The sequence below is a fragment of the Egretta garzetta genome, unplaced genomic scaffold, assembly GCF_000687185.1.
Source record: "Egretta garzetta isolate BGI_Z169 unplaced genomic scaffold, ASM68718v1 scaffold27, whole genome shotgun sequence".
Taxonomy (NCBI): Eukaryota; Metazoa; Chordata; class Aves; order Pelecaniformes; family Ardeidae; genus Egretta; species Egretta garzetta.
In genome coordinates, this window is record NW_009260400.1 from 2,830,432 (window position 1) to 2,847,056 (window position 16,625).

Consider the following 16,625-nt stretch of genomic DNA (forward strand, 5'->3'; position numbering starts at 1 on the left):
GAGTCAGGGTTGTTCAGCCTGGAAAAGAGAAGGCTGTGGGGAGACCTGATTGTGGCCTTTCAGTACTTAAAGGGGGCCTATAGGAAAGATGAGGACAATCTTTTTAGTAGGGCCAGCTGTGACAGGACAAGGGGTGATGGTTTTAAACCAGGGTAGGTTTAGACTGGATATAAGGAAGAAATTCTTTACAATGAGGGTGGTGGAACACTGGCACGGGTTGCCCAGAGAGGTGGTGGAGGCCCCATCCCTGGAAACATTCAAGACCAGGTTGGATGGGCCTGTGAGCAACCTGATCTGGTTAGCAGTGTCCCTGCTCACTGCAGGGGAGTTGGACTAGATGACCTCTAGGGGTCCTCTCCAACCCAAAACATTCTATGACTCCCACCTGCTGTCCTGCCCCCTCTCGTGTGCACCCATGCATGTTTGGAGGCTCGGGCTTGCTTTTGATTCATGGAAGGGGTCACAGATGTGGTGGCTACAGCCAGTGAGTAGGAAGCAGTAGCACCATGGGTGCCGGCCACCAGGCTGTGGATCAACAGAGCCACCTCTGCCAGGTATTTATGCCACCTGAATCTCAGCAGTTTCAGCTTTCTCCGCAGACAGGCACAAAGCTGGCAGCTGTGGCTGGGTGCTGACAGTTGGCACTGGAGGCAACATCCACAGGGAACCTTTGCTTTGGGCAGCTCCTGTCTTCAGTTTACCCATAGCACTAAGCAAGAGTGCGTGAGAACACGAGCAGTGACTTATTGAATTGGATCAGACCGTCAGGTACAACCCCACCTATTCCCTTTCTGACCTGTTTATGGACTTTTTGGCCATGAATTTGTCTAACTTCTAGGAATCGAAACGTGTCAGAAGCTATTTCAGAGATCTTCTGGATTTTCCCTGATATGCTGTACCCAGGGCTGCACATTTGGGTCCCTGGGCAGGAGCGGCTCTTACAGAGCACCACTTTCTCTACCTTGGAGCTGGTGCCGTGCCATGTCCAGCCGCTCATTATGGATCTCATTCAGCTTTGCTAGCAGCAGTTTGTGGGCACTGTGCTCGTTGAGATAGCGAGCATACTCCTCGGCTACACTTGTCCGCAGATGTTCCACCTGCAGGAAGCAGAGGCTTGAATCAGTCAGGAGCGTGGTATGGGTGGGAACTCGGGGGCTGGTGTGGTGGGTCTGGAACGGAAACTAAGGAGCAGAGGGTGGGATAAGGGGAGCAAAATGGGAAAAAATGGGAGCAGGAGAGTGGGCAACACTGTAGAAAAGGATGGACTGGGTGGAAATAAGACAGAAGACCCCAAACTCAGGTGTAGTGTGCAAAAAAGTGCTCTATCTGTGTCCAGTTCTGGGCTCCCCAGTTCAAGAAAGATGAGGAGCTACTGGAGAGAGTCCAGAGGATGGCTACAAAGGTGATGAGGGGACTGGAGCATCTCCCCTACAAGGAAAAGCTGAGGGAGCTGGGCTTGTTCAGCCTGGAGAAGAGAAGGCTGAGAGGGGATCTCATCAACACGTACAAATACCTTAAGGGTGGATGTCATGTTTGAGGGTGACAGAGCACTGGAACAGGCTGCCGGGAGGGTTGTAGAGCCTCCTTCTCTGGAGATATTCGAAGCCTGCCTGGACGATGTCCTGTGCACCCTGCTCTGGGTGAGCCTGCTTGAGCAAGGGGGTTGGTCTGGGTGATCTCTGGAGGGCCCTGCCAACCCCCACCATTCTGGGATTCTGGGATCTGAGTGTTTAGTCTTCTAGAGAGTGAATTGCACACATTTCATCATCTGAGTTACACTATTTCTCTGTTGGAAGCCTGTCTCTAGAGAACCTTCCAGCACATTACTCTGTCCCTGTTGCTGGTCACTCAGGAGGAGAAAAAAAAAGATGCTCCCACTTCTCAATTTACTCCACTGGAACTGGTGCCAGAAACGTATCTTGGATGGCAACACGGGATTGTATTTGTGCTGCATTTTTAATTTTTTGTGGCAATTTGTAATTTCAATTGCATCTTAAATTAGTAGCAAAGTAAACCCATCAGAAATCTGGAAGTCTAAGAGCTGGGATTATGTGTAAAACCATAGCTCATTGCCACAGCGTGCATCGCATCATGTGAGTGCACCCTGTCACTGCCACGCCTGCCTGTCTGCCAGCAGGGAGGGAATCAAGATGGTTTACTTGTTGCTCAGAAGACTCCGGTCTGATTCTGATGAGAATCCTGAATTCCGTTACTCTCACAAAAACGCAAGCCCTCTGTAGCAACACCGTGCCCGTGGCCCTACGCCGTTGTAGCCACAACCACGCTGCCACCAGCAGACGAGTCAGCAGCTTAGGTGGTTCTTTCTGAGGAATTTTTGAGTATCGACCCGCACCACCGCGAGAAGATTTCAGTGTTGCCTCAAAAACGGAATTTTGGTTTTAGCAGAATTATTTTTGCCAACCTCTTTCACCCAAATTGCAAAACTTGAGTAGCCTGAAGGAGACTTTGGATTTGGGCTCTATTCTTGGGTAACTTCACATAAATTCTCAGCTGCTCCTTTCAGAGAAGGCTCTCTGCGGCTCCTGGGAGCACTGGGGCCCGTGCATACCCAACAAGTGGAACTGGCCTAGCTCCAGGACTGCCAATGGAAGAGGTGTTGATGAGCATTTTGATCTAGCAGCAAAACCAAAGCCTCTAAGGCTCACCAGGCACTAGCTAGATGAATAAGGAGCCTGCACAGTCTGTCCTGAAGCTTGTTCTTCTGCACCTTTACCACTTAATCTTAGTACTTAAACCAGTGGATGAAGGCAAGTTCAGGTAGAGCTCCTCATGGTGCTGTCACCGCTCTGACTGCAGCAGGATTGTCCTCTGACAAGGACAAGCTGTTTCTTCCTCCTGCTCATTTTTCACCAGGAGGATGGTACAACCCTGGAACAGGCTGCCCAGGGAGGTGGAGGACCTCAAAACTCGGGCCAGCCAAGCTCATGGCTGATCCGATGGAACATAGGCAGCAGCTCTGCTTCATGTGGGATGTTGGGCTGGAGACTCTAAGACGTTCCTTCCAACTAACGCTTCTTTGATAGTTCCTGAATTGCCTACAGTAGCTGTCAGGGCCCCAAGAACCTTAGTTGTTCTCATCAGCCTCAGCTGGACCCTCCACCCACACACCATCTGCCCGCAGCCAAGGATCTCATCCACCAGTGGATCACTGGTTTTCCTCTCAGCCAGCCAGCCCCACTGGTCAGCTCCACCAGGAATCACCTCTGCAAAAAGACCCTGAGCCTCAGGTTGAAGCTTTTGGTGTTTGCTGAGCTATGTTGCAGGTCTATCGGCTTCCAGTCCTGTCTCTGTATCCTAACTGGCCCTTGGACTGATGTCGTAGGTCACTCTTCTTCTGGATGGGCCCCTTGGGATGTCTGCTGCAGTTTTGCCTCCAGTCCTGGCTCTGGCCCTATCCCCTGCTGCTTCTGAGTGCTCGCTTCCTCCTCCCTGGCCTTAAATACCTTGTCTGGAACTGCTGCTACCAGCACCTCGCCTGGTGCTGCGGGTGCATGCCCTGCTCAGTGGTGCTCCGACTGCATGGCAGTCACCCTCAGCTCCTGGCTCATACTTTCTTGTGCAGCAGCCCTGCTCCCATTCCTCTCCAGCAGTGGTGGCCTTTCAGCCTGAGCAGCCAAAGCTGTTCAAGAACCATATAAAGCGGTAACTTCAGTTGGAAAGACTTCGCTGACCTTGCCTATAGATATCACCGTGCTGGCACCAGCAGTAGGATGGCTGATACAGATTTAAAGATGCCAGGAGTGCAGTGTTGTAAAAGAGTGCATGTACTTTTGCATAAGAACTTAAAATGTTAGTACTGGGAAGATGACACTGGAAGAGCCGGGTGGGACAAGAGGTACAAGCAAAGACTCCCGACAGCAGCAGCAGAGCCTGTCCCAGGAGAACAGGACGCTCCCTGGAGCTGACCAAGATCCAGCATCGTAACCATGCCAGGGGTTCAGCGCCTGCTCCAGCACTCCCACTGGCATCAAAGGACAAGAGGCTGGGAGGGAAGGGATTGGGTGTATAAAACACATCCACCTGAAGCTGGGAAACCTTTGACTCGTCGTTGTCTAATTTACCTGAGTCTGGAGAGAATTCTTTTCTTCCTTCATGTTGTCAATGAACTTCAGCAAACGCCGATTCTCTTGCTTTAACTTATTTATTTCATCTTTCTCCTTTTCCTGCAGTGCCAGCATCTGCCGGGTGCACTCCTCGGAGATGGTTGTGACTGTAGCCTTCAGGGGCTGTAGGGCACGGATTGTCCTCTTCTGATGAGCTAAAGAAAGCAGAGGTGGGGGCATACAATGAGCAACAAAGCCTGAATTTTACTCAGCTGGGCTGTTGGATGTTCAACCTCGAAACAGTGCTGGTGGGAAGTGGAACTGAACATGGAGCCTCTACTGCTTGGCCTGGTGAGTGCCTGAGGGCTGGAAGTAGCATCCCTGGGGATTATATCATGTTGTTTATCCACCTGCGCATGTGAACTCCATAAAGATTTCTGATTCATCTTGTGCTATTTATCCTGGTTTGTAAGACAAGGGATGAGCAGTATTTTATTTTGTGTTCTCAATTACCTAAGGCTTTGGTAAGACATAATGAGTGCTGGTGGCTTCGTCATGTTTCACTAGTGGGAAGGTGGCACCATTTGAGCATGGGCGGCGTATGGGGCTAAAGACAGCCAGTTATTAGTGATTTACCCTCTTTTGTGAAGGCACATTCTTCATGAACTTCAAGCTGCTTTCTTGTCTCCAAATGCATGGTCCCATGCAAGCTTTTGTACACGAATTTGTTGTCTACCCACTCCCCCCTCTTTTTAGGTGTGCCTTGACCCCTTGCCTTTCTCTTCAGCACATCTAGTAAAGAACTCCTGTGCTCTTCCTGGCTTCCACTGCCGTAATGAGTGCTTTGCACTCTCAGCTATTTCCCCTTTGACTTGAAACTGTTTCTTAAAGATTTACCTGAGGCGCTCGGGGGCCGTACTTGACTTGGGTCCTGCGTCCTAGTTATGGTTACACGGTAGGATTTAGTCTGATGCCACCTCCTCTGGAGAGGGAGGCTTGGTTTTATGACCAGATGGAATTTCACCAGGAGAACAAAACGGCCAAAGACAGGCTATGGTGTGAGTGGAAGGAGGCCACGAGCAAGCGTTGCTCGGTTTCTGAGTAACTGCGTTATTGGGCAAGCAAAACAGTTCGCTCCTGCTCCTGAATAGAAGGGTAGAGACACCAGCGGGTGCTGGATAGTTAGACTTGGAGGTTTTAGTATTTACGTACAAATTCTGCACAACAGATTTTAAAAGCTAAAATGTGTACATAAATTCAAGAACAGGAACCACTTTTCTTATTATACTTGGGCGTGAATTTCCTTCCCCCGCTGTGACTGTACCAAAGGTTTTGCAAAACCCTTCCACTGTGATGCTTGTAACAGGACACGAGATGGCAAAGATGAGAGCATTGGCACAGGGGTTCTGCCACCACGCTCTTTGGTCTCTCAGTGCGACTGTGTTAAAACTTCAGCCACCTTGTTTTGAGGCGTAGTTTGAGTCTTTTGCAACTGACGCCTGGCCATGAGCAAACCCCTTTAAGCACAATGGCATTTTTAACTGTAGCTGCCCAGGACATCAAAAGTGAGAGCATAGCTTGTTGGCTGCCAAGGTGATTATTTGTAGTGTGGACGCTGGCCAGGGCCATCGGAGAATGTTAGCTCTCTGGTGACCACTCGTAACTCCCCCCATGCTGAGAAAGGACAGACGTGCTCCCCCTTAGGAAGAATTCAGGCTGTGGTGCAGCGCATTGCAGGTATGGAATTGCTGGATGGACCCAGCGGTCTGAGCACCACAAAGGGGTCGATGTGAAGGCCCCATGGACGTAGCAATCTGAGTGTTATTTTAATCAAGAAATGGATTCAGCTCTGGATGTTGTAACTATGAAGACCTTACCCTGTCACTCGGCTTTGTCTTAGAGGAGCTCCCAGCAACACAACCTTTCTCTCAAATGAAGGTAACAGCTGTAGGGATTTGATGGCTCTCTTCTGACAGGACAAGGGGCGATGGTTTTAAACTAAACCAGGTTTAGACTGGATTATAAGGAAGGAATTCTTTACAATGAGGGTGGTGAAACACTGGCATGGGTTGCCAAGAGAGGTGGTGGAGGCCCCAGCCCTGGGAACATTCAAGGCGAGGTTGGATGGAGCAACCTGATCTGGTTGAAGTTGTCCCTGCTCCCTGCAGGGGGTTGGACTGGGTGACCCTAAAGGTCCCTTCCCACCCAAAGCATTCCATGATTCTGTGATAGGATTCTATGATTCTCCATAGTGCTATGTTCCAAATTCTGCTTAATACCGTCACGTTCATGTGGATTTACTCCAGACACAACGCCGTAAAGCCTCAGTACTGGCTCAGCACAACCTGAACACCCAAAGGAGCTACGGCTGCGGCTGTATGTCCAGTCCTGGCCAAAGACACAGGGTACAGGTACAGGCTGTGCGTCCCCATTCCCCTCAGAGGCGGCTGCTGCCTCTGCTCTGCGCACTCAGCTCTGCAATGTGCAAGCTACTTCAGACATCATGCTGCCAAAATGGTGCAGCTAAATGTACACTGGGAGCAGGACAGATTTAGGACAACACTTCAGAATAGTTTTTTCTTTAAAAAACCCAACCAGATTATTCTGGCTGTCCTGGGACTAGGCTCCAATGCCAGCAGATTTAAGGGGAGAACCCACCCCAGCAGTGGGTGTAGCGGTGATAACATTGAACATGGCATCGGCTAAGCTAGTACAGCGTAGCAGAAACACCAGAGCAAGGCATGGCCACTAAATCAGACCACAGAGAGAACATCCAGTTGGCTGAGAAATGCAATACTGTAAAGACGGTGTAGTTACAGTCCGAAAGGGAGCTGAAATGCTGCAGGTGGAGGGGTGAGACATCTCCCCAAGCAAGCCGTCCCGTTTATCTGCACCTTGAGACGCTAAGCACTGTTGTGCTATAAATCAGAATATGAAACCCTGCCATCAGGACCCCTCACAATGGCTACCTCTCATCCATTTTAAAGCTGTTGGGTTTTGTTAAGCAGAACCAGACATAATTTCAGAATAAAGATGAGCACTTTGGAGTACAGTTCTACAATTCCGTAAGTTTCCTTCCTTTTCTCTTTCCTTTGTACTCTTTCTGACGCTTGGCTTTTGTGTCTTCCCTAGCACGGACGCTTCCGTGAGCAATTCCGCTCGCTAAACCAGCAGGAAATGCTGCAGCTCTTGGTCTGTTTTCCCTGCAGGGTGAGCTGGCTCAGCTTGGAGAGGGAGCACGCCAGCGGGACCAGGGAAGCGGGACCTTCTTGTTTCCATGGCCATGAGCTGTTCGCTTGGATTAGGTCACTGCTTCCTCGGCTAGGCAGGGAGATGGAGACCCCAAAATTGCCTATGGCTGACCCCGTCCAATGCCCTTCGCTACAAAGGGTCAGCTCTCCTGCAGGTCTCGTTAGCAAGGTCAAATCTGTAGTTAGGAAAATGAGCCCTTGATACACAGACAAGTGGGAGGATCCCAATCCCAACTTAAAAAAAAAAAATATATATATTCCATTTGTTATATTCTTAGAGCTTCAAGTACACTTGCTGCCATGGCAGATCGGTTCACTGACGTTCAGCTGATTTCTAAAAATAAAGTTCTCATAAAAGATACGTTTTGCTGGGTAGCCAGTGACTTCAAAGAAAAAAAAGGGAAATATCACATCAGGCAATATGGAGGAGTCAGTAAATAAGTGCTTAAAATAAAAAAAAAAGCGTCAGAAAGCTGCCTAACATAGGCTACAGCATGGACACCAGTGACCTCTCCGGGGGCTGAAGCAAAGAAATGTCTGCTGAAGAGTTCTGGAAGGAAACTGATCTAAATAAAGATGGTTTTATATAATGATTAAAATGGATTTGTTCACCTGGTTGAAGCACACTGTGCAAAGAGATTTTTGTCTGTACTGAGGGACTGTGATCAGGTAGCAGGGACGGGGATAAATGAGATACAGCCTTTAAGAGACCATCCCAGTAGGAAACCGTTGACATTTGATCGGTGCCCAGGGTGAAACGGGCTCCTGGTGACATCTATTTCTAGCCCGCTGCGACTGTTTACAAAATACCGGCATCGCCATGGCATCTGAATGTCGAGCGGAGTTTGAAGCGCACTAAGAACGGATGGGGACTGGCCAGTGCCCTGCCCTGCCCTGCCCCAGGAGTCATTCAAGCTTCAGATGAACAGAGCAAGCGCATCCAAATGTATTGGCATGATGTGCTCCACTACAAATGTGGTTGATGCCAGAAAAACCTTGAGACGCTGCTGTTGCCTGAATGGTGTAGTGAATCTGTAGATTCATGGTAGAAAATCTAAAAAACTTAAATCTAAATCTAAAAATCTGAAATATTATAGGGAGAAAACCAAATCCTCCAACAACTTCATCTTATGTGTGAAGGAAATAGATGTAACTGACCAGAAAAATGGTTTTACCAGTGGACATCACTTTAGGCTGTTCATCCCATACATGTATCTGACACAACTGAGCTCCATAAGAACACAGCTCTGTTAGGGTATTTTCCCCACAGGCACAAGTTCAAGAGCTTACCCAAAGTAACTTCATATTCGTTCTTTATAGCTGACAGCAAGGGCTTATAGGTCTTGAAGTTGTCTATGAAGAATTCGAAGATCTCTCTGTAGGGCTGAGGGAAGAAGGAGAGCTTGAGAAAACAAACAGTGGCACGTTTTTCGCAATTCAGAGCGTGCTGCTTTATCCAATGCAAACAGCATCAAAGGACAGTGAGAATAAGTATGAAAACACTGCTACCACATTGTATTTTGTGTCTCCGCCTTTGGCCTGCCATCCAAAACACATCACATGAAGGTGAGGTTCGCTCCCTTGAGGAAAGGCACTGCAGCACGAGGGAGAGCAAACAAACGCTTTAGTGGCCAAGGGGAAGTTTTGATCAAGTCCATCAGGGCATGGCTCCAAAAGGAAACGATACAGCTCAGGTGGAGCAGGCTGGAACCCAGGTTACGCTATGGCCATAACAACGTGGATGTTAGGGATCCCTAAGAAGATCATAATGCTGCTTTTGTGGCCTGTCCTGTTAGGTTAAATGGCAAGCTCTGCAGAGCAGGGAGCCTCTCTGCAGGTGTTGTGTATCAATAATAAGAATAAAATTTGTTCAGAGAGGCTAGCCAAACTTCCGGGTTGTCCCTGGGCCATGGGAAGAGTTTGGTAACAATAAGTAATGTTCTCAACGAGTGTACCTGGCTGGTAAATACCATTAAACCTGTAAGGTAAGACACAAGAAGATATCTCCAAAGCATAAACACGGTTATGAGATGGTGGCTTTCTTGTGCCATCAGTGACTGTTTCCCTCTGTTCTCTTGCATCTACCACTTTCTTTCCCCATCACTACAGGATTCCTTTGGGAATGAGAAGTTGAATTAATTTGTGCAGAGCAAATCCAATCTAAACTTCCCAGTCTGTGTAAATGATCTAGTTGCGGGATATTACCAAAATGGGAGCACCCACTCATCCCACTCTGTGTTCTAAATGACAATGGCGGATCTCAACGTCTCTGTGAGCTGGGTACTCAAGCACTCACAACAAGCAACCCAGGATCAGGCCCATTAGAAGCTGCAAATATGGGGGATCCTGATTAGGCCCAGGCAAGAACTAGATGGGAAGGGCCCTTCTTGTCACACGCAGAAACCAAACTTCAGGAATTGGAGGTTTTGCAGTGACAATTTGGGAACCTACGCACTTGCTGCTTTATGGGGTTACACGGGAGTCTTCAGGAGTTTAGTGACTAAATTCTGTTTCACGTCTGTTTTAGATTACCCTGTCTTTTAAGACTTGGGTTTTGATTTGAAAATGGAGACAGGCATAGAAGATGTGGAATACACAAGAAGATGTGAACAACTCTGTACCTGGGCAGATGATGGAGCAGATCCTCCTAGAAGCTGTGCTGGGGCACATGGAGGCCAGGGAGGGGATTCGAGATGGCCAGCACAGCTTCACAAAGGGCCAGTCCTGCCTGACCAACCCAGTGGCCTTCTATGATGGAGCAACTGCATCAGCGGATAAGGGAAGAGCTATGGCTGTCATCTGTCTGGGCTTTTGTAAAGGTCTTTGGCACTGTCCCCCACAACATCCTTTTCCTTAAACTGGGGAGATGTGGATTTGAGGGGTGGACTGTTCAGTGAATGAGGAATTGGCTGGATGGTCGCATCCAGAGGGCAGTGGTCAAGGGCTGCATATCCAGATGGAGACCAGTGACAAGTGGTGTCCCTCAGGGGTCCATACTGGGACCAGTGCTGTGTTCCATATCTTCATCAGTGACACAGACAGCGGGATCAGGGGCACCCTCAGCAGGTTTGCAGGTGACCCCAAGCTGAGTGGTGCGGCTGACACGCCTGAGGGACGGGATGACATCCAGAAGGATCTGGTGGGGACATGTGAACCTCGTGAGGTTCAACAAGGCCAAGTGCAAGGTCCTGCTCCTGGGTGGGGGCAACCCCCGCTATCCATCCAGGCTGGGGGATGAAGGGATGGAGAGCAGCCCTGCTGAGAGGGACCTGGGGGTACTGGGGGACAAAAAGCTGGCCATGAGCTGGCAACATGCGCTGGCAGCCCAGAAGGCCAGCTGTGTTCTGGGCTGCATCAAAAGAAGCATGGCCAGCATTGAGGGAAGGGATTCTGCCCCACTGCTCTGATGAGACCCTCTGGAGCCCTGCATCCAGCTCGGGGGTCCCCAGCACAGGACAGGCAGGGACCTGCTGGAGCGGGGCCAGAGGAGGCCACAAAAATGATCCAAGGGCTGGAGCCCCTCTGCGATGGGGCCAAGCTGGGAGAGTTGGGGTTGTTCAGCCTGGAGAAGAGGAGGCTTCAGGCAGACCTGATTGCAGCCATTCAGTGCTTAAAGAGGGCCCATCGGAAAGATGGGGACGGACATTTTAGCGGGGTCGGTTGTGACAGGACAAGGTGTGATGGTTTTAAACTAAACCAGGGTAGGTTTAGACTGGATAGAAGGAAGAAATTCTTTACAATGAGAGCGGTGAAGCACTGGGATGGGTTGCCCAGAGAGGTGGTGGAGGCCCCATCCCTGGGAATGTTCAAGGCCAGGTTGGATGGGGCTCTGAGCAACCTGGTGTGGTTAAAGATGTCCCTGCTCCCTGCAGGGGGGTTGGACTGAAGGCCTCTAAAGGTCCCTTCAACCCAAAGCATTCTATGATTCCATATAAACCCAAGATATAAATGAACTGCTTTCTGTGCAAGTTCCCTACCGTGAGCTGCAAACCCATTTCTCCAATGTTAGCCACAGGCACCTGCTCCTTTCATCTACTTTTTCCTTTGGGTGGCCAATTTAAGTCCTCCATCTCAGCATGTGGTTTCAAGTCAAGAGAACCTTGTATCAGACCTGTAACTTCAGTTCCTGGGAGTTGTCTTTAGTCAGATCAAGGGACTGCAGCTCTTTCCTTAGGTAGAACTCCAGTTGCTCCAAGTATCGTGGCTTTGGAAAGGCGAGAAAGGGCTGTTTAGTGCTGCAGAGACATGGGAAAAGAATGGAGACATGCGTCATATGTATAGGAAAGAACTCATAATCAATCAGCTCACAGGTCTTGGTTTTCTTCCTCCTGCCCATTGCTTCACAGCAGGATTTTATTCTTACATGAGAGAATATATAAGTACTACAGTAAAAAAACCCCAAAACTTACAGCAGCCAATTTAAAATTCCTTGATGTAATTCCTATTCCAGACATTCTGCTCTTACTGCTCTTCAGTTTAAGAACTTCCTAACACTTTTTGGTCTGAAAAGCCAGGTGAGTGGGCTCTCTGTGGCAGGAAAGAATAAATGCTAATTACAGTATTTGAAATGTGCCAAGGAAAACAGCCATTCGAAAAGAGAACGGGTAACATTCTGCATCTCCTGAGGCCCCAGGTTCCTCAGGAGGTCCTAGACCAAATGTGCCTTTGCTGGACGTTATCATGTGTCTTCCATTTTAAACCCAGCCAGAATTAAAACAAAAAAGCGCAACTGTCCTTATCATATCATCCACAGCTCTGCCCTGATTGCACCAAGAGGCTCTTCAAGCTCTTCCTCGCCCTTGGGGGTTGAGGTGCCTGTGCTCAAGGGGAGCAGGGACCTCACAGGGTGACAGCAAGGCAACCAGGGGCAGTGACCTGCCCAGCAGGGCTTGAACGAGAACAGCAGAGCAGGTCCCTCAATGGGAGCCAGGGTCGTTCATCGTTCGGTGATGGTCAGACAAACCCGCAGCAAGGGCAGGTTTAGGTTGGATATTGGGAAAAAATTCCTTCCCTGCAAGGGCTGTCAAGCACTGGAAGGGGCTGCCCAGGCTTCCCAGGTTGAGTCTCCATCCCTGGAGGTATTTAAAAGCTGGGCAGAGGAGGTGCTTAGGGCCAGGATTTAGTGGTGGGATGGCAGGGTTAGGGGAACGGTTGGACTTGGTGATCTTAAAGGGCTTTGCCAACCTCAACGTTTCCATGATGAGGAAGGTCGGATGCCAAGCTGGGACCCCGAGTCAGCAGGCCAGGGGTGGGGGGGTACAAGACAGACATGGCTACACCATAGCTCCGGCAGGAACCAAAGGTGAGTGAGCCCGAAGAAAGGCTTCTCATGTCTCTGTCTCACACAGCTCTTGTTCTAGCCCCTGGCTCCAGATTACCCAGCTGTGCTGCATCAGAACTGAACTTGAGCCCAGGTGCCCAAATGCCTGGAACTGAAGAGGAGCCAGCAGAGCCTGTTGGTGCACTTGGGGCCCTGACAGCACCTGTACAACATCGGCCAGTGAATCATTACATGGCAGCATTTTATAGTGGTGTTTACACCATGCATGACTCGCTGTTACACAAATACTTGACATCTCCTGCAGAGCTACAGAACCAGCAATGTCCTCCCTGTTGTGCCGAGCTCCGGTGGGGTAACCCACCATTGTTGCTCTCGTTAATGCTAGAAGAGGTTCTGCTCTGCGAGGGCTTGATTTTCAGAAGCCGCTTCCAGCAACCCTGGTGACTTAACCAGCAGCACTGGCTGAGCTCACCTCGGGTGCCTCTCCTCCGGGGTGCAGCAGGGCTTGTGGTCCCTTCGGACGGTCTGTGTGGATGCAAATGCTGGCCACGTGGACCATTGGCCTCTAGCAGAAAGCTGAAAAGATTGAGAGGAAAAAAATCCCATTTGCTGTATCTGAGGACCCCAAGCTCACAACAGAGAGCCCAAATCCAGAATCAATACCACTGCCTACCAGTACAGTCAAACAGAAAGGCAAGGACCGTACCCTGGAACCCGTCTCAGCCAGGACTGACCACACCTAAAAACCAAATAAACTAGGTTTGTGCTTTGGAGAAATCATTGTCCCAGCCTGGTACCATTTGTTAAACAGCTCTAAACCATCTCCCAGTAGCTGTCGTTCGTGCTGCCTGGGTTATGGGACCACTGGAACAGGAAGCGTCACACAAAGAAATCAGTCTTGCATTAATCCAGATCTACTCCAAAGTGATGGGTTTGGCTTGGGTCTTGTGTCTTTTGCACTGGGGTGCGCCCTGGTAAGGGCACGCTGAGCCTCGTTAACCCAGGCAGATTAGGAGTGTCTTGTTAACCCAGGCAGATTAGGAGTGTTCATGTATTTACTTAGTTATGCAGGTTGGTGACCCTACATGAACCAGCTGCATTTCCCTCGGTGTGGAACGCAATGAAGGTAAGGTCTGAGGAATGGCAAAAAGAATGCAATGAAGGAAATTTCCTTCAGAAACTGTAAGTTCTTCCGAAAGCAAAACCTTGTTCATTTTAAGAGGCTGCTAATTCCTGTCTTGGAACTTTTTTGGTATTTCCTTGGGGGGAGAAAAATCCAGGTCTGCTGGCTTGCTCTGCTTTATAGTCATTACTACAACAAACTAATTAGTTTGCAACCATCCAGTACAAATCCATCCCTATTCGGGCTGTACAATTTACAAAAACAATAGTCACTGGCCAACCGGAAGGATTTGACTTCCAACCCCCAAGCTTCAGACTGGTCAAGCCCTGAATCGGTTGAATGTGAAGCCTCGGGAGTTTTAAGGGCCCTAATTCCAGTGCAAGAAGTGGGAAGATTACATTGGAGAAACAGTAAATTCCAATTTAGCGAGCTGAAAATCATTTGTACAATGGGGCAAGTGCTCACGGAGCGTCCCAGCTCTAGGGAGAAAACAGTGCTTTAACCTCTGGTGCTAAGGCAGCACGGAGAGCTTGTCTCAGCCGCAGCGCATTTCTGAACCGCAGCCAAAACGCCAATGAAAAAACCAAGCCTAAAAATAAATAACACAGGACTTTGACAGAGCTTAACTGCCCGTTAGTTTGCGGGCATACACGTTCCTGGAACTGATTTTCTCATCATTTGAATACAGATTTTTCCCATGCTCATTTATTTTATTTACTAAGACTGACAAATACCAGGGACCAGATGTTCCTGTAGGACACAGTCGTGTGGTTGCCTTTTTTTTTTTTTTTGAAACTGTATGGGTCAAATTCTGGCTTCAGTATCTGGCGTGTGCGTCCACTCGAAAGGCTGCAGCCAAGAACAACATTTAGGTTCCTCCTCTGTTTCCTCCACCCTTAAAAATGCAGTAAGTAATTCACAAAGATGACATCTGAAGCTGAAATTCAGGAGTTAGCAGCAACGTATAGATTTTCTCTCTCCCTATATATATATATTAAAGAAAGATTAAAATGAAAAGGACTTGCTTGACTTCCTAATAGTTTGGGGTGGTCCCTGGGGTGGTCCCTGGGCTTCCAGCAAGATTCAAAGTTGACCACGTTAGCCAAAGTTTGGGTGTTTTACTGGAATTCTTCAACTCACCGGAGCCTCCTGTTTCCTGGGCAGGATGTGTTTCAGACTGCTGATCTGTGTTTGGCCATCTGGAGCCTTGGAGGAAGATTTGGGAGCAGTCCTGTGCCGTGGCAAGACAGAAACATTTCAAAATATATAGAACTAATTAAATATATGGTTGGAGCTTGTGAGTCTGGAAAGTGCATACCCAACGTGAGCAGCCAGTTACGAAGTGCCCGATGGATGAAAATATCACCCAGGATGATATACAGGGGGGGACTGCTGGAAACATTCATGGTGCAGCTGAGCTCCAGGCTTTGCTATTGATAACCGGCACAATGTTTGGTACCGTCCTCACTGTCCCAACAAGAGCAACCAGCCAAATTTGCTACTGGGTTGATACTTAAAGTAGGGAGCAAGCGCTCTTTGCTTCCATTTGCTTTCATAAAAGCCAAGTGCGCTTACCAACCAAGGCTGTTTTTTCCCTTGCAGGGTGGGATTTCATGATAGTGGCAATCCTTACAGCCACATCAGCCAGCGCACAACCAGCCAGGACAGCTTTTAACTCACCTGGCAAAAGCAGAGTCTCCAACTACAAGATGGCCCATGTTTGGCAATTAAAAGGTGCCTGTTCCCAAGTGAAAAAAAAAGCAGCACCTACGACTTTCCCCATGAGTGAGAATGACTATTGCTTGGACCATGGCACAGATAGCCTGGATTTGGTCATGGTGGCTTTTTCAGCATTGGGAAAGCTAGCAAAACCGAAGCAAGAAAAACTCCCTGGGTTGATGAAAGGTACCTCCCAGGAGCACAAAATGTACAGCGTCAATGGAATCAAAGTTGCTTTTGCTATACACAAATGTTCTTGAAGAGATGTAGGCATGGCTCGTGGCTGTCCGCGTTCTCCAGCAGAAAAGGCCTTGAGAGCACACTTTTAGACTACCTGCATCATACAGGTCTGCGATCTGAAGATAAAAACCCATCTGCGGGTATAAATTAGGCCTTCACTGTGCCAGAGGGAGGCTCAGAATGTACACAGAAAATCAGGCTTGGCCACGAAGACACCAGAATTTTCCATCTGAGGCCACCCAGGCAGTTGTCAGAGCCTCCAATGGGCCTTAATTACCCCGAGCAGCCTCAGTGGAGACCCTTGCCCCCCCACCCTCTTGCCAGTTGGCCCAGGAGCTCCATTTAAGCCCAGGCCTGGGCCTTCATGCCCCCCACCCCGAGCTACTCTGTAGGTGCAGCTACTGTCAACCCTGTCCCCTGGACACGCCTTGGACCTATGCTGCAGCCTTGTCCCCAGTCCCGTCTCCAAGCTGCTCACTCTGGACCCAACTCATCGCTCAGCTTCGCCTCAGCCTGGGAGAGGGTCTGTGCCACAGCCACCTTTGGCAGCCACCTTGCCCTCCCTCGGGGAGCAGCCCCGCACGCTCAGCAGGCAGGGAAGGGCTGGGCGGCAGGGCAAAGGGCTGCCATCCCCTTCCAGGCAAGGAACAGAGCGGAGACCTCTCTGCTCCTGTGACTATTCTAACTAGAACTAGGTATGGATGGATGGTAAGGGGCTGGTGCTTTGATAAAGGAACGATGTGGGACACGCCTAGCAGGGCGGGCACCGCTTTCCAAGCTGTGCGCTACCGCGGACAGCCCGCTGTAACCGGTGACAGCGGCCAAGCGAACGCCACGGGCGTCCCTCGGCGAGTCCCTCGCTCCGCTGTGAGAAATGTTGTGTCCTGAAGTCCCCGGAGCAGCTTTAGAGAGCCTGCCCGCCGTTTATTCACGCTTTCCAGGCGGGC

The 16,625-nt window shown here is 49.5% G+C and overlaps 1 protein-coding gene and 1 long non-coding RNA gene across 8 annotated transcripts in view; one reads left to right on the forward strand and one right to left on the reverse strand.

Annotated features, from left to right (window-relative positions):
• Positions 1-15,114, reverse strand: part of TSNAXIP1 (translin associated factor X interacting protein 1) — a 31,026-nt gene extending 15,912 nt beyond the window's left edge. For 2 of the 7 annotated variants that reach the window (XM_035898855.1, XM_035898853.1), the window contains exons 1-5: positions 14,860-15,112; positions 13,069-13,172; positions 8,606-8,699; positions 4,083-4,279; positions 962-1,097 (exon numbers count right to left, since the gene is read on the reverse strand). In XM_035898855.1, coding sequence (XP_035754748.1) covers positions 962-1,097; positions 4,083-4,279; positions 8,606-8,699; positions 13,069-13,155 — 514 coding nt within the window. In that variant the 5' untranslated portion in view covers positions 13,156-13,172; positions 14,860-15,112. Of the gene's footprint in view, positions 1-961; positions 1,098-4,082; positions 4,280-8,605; positions 8,700-13,068; positions 13,173-14,453; positions 14,536-14,859 lie in introns of those variants that run through there. The other 5 variants (XM_035898856.1, XM_035898850.1, XM_035898852.1 and 2 more) reach the window with 4 other exon arrangements.
• The window catches only part of LOC118452752, a 32,592-nt gene continuing 24,245 nt past the window's right edge, over positions 8,279-16,625 (forward strand). The window contains exon 1 of the long non-coding RNA XR_004842586.1: positions 8,279-8,290. This is a non-coding gene — a long non-coding RNA (uncharacterized LOC118452752). The remainder of the gene's footprint in view (positions 8,291-16,625) is intronic.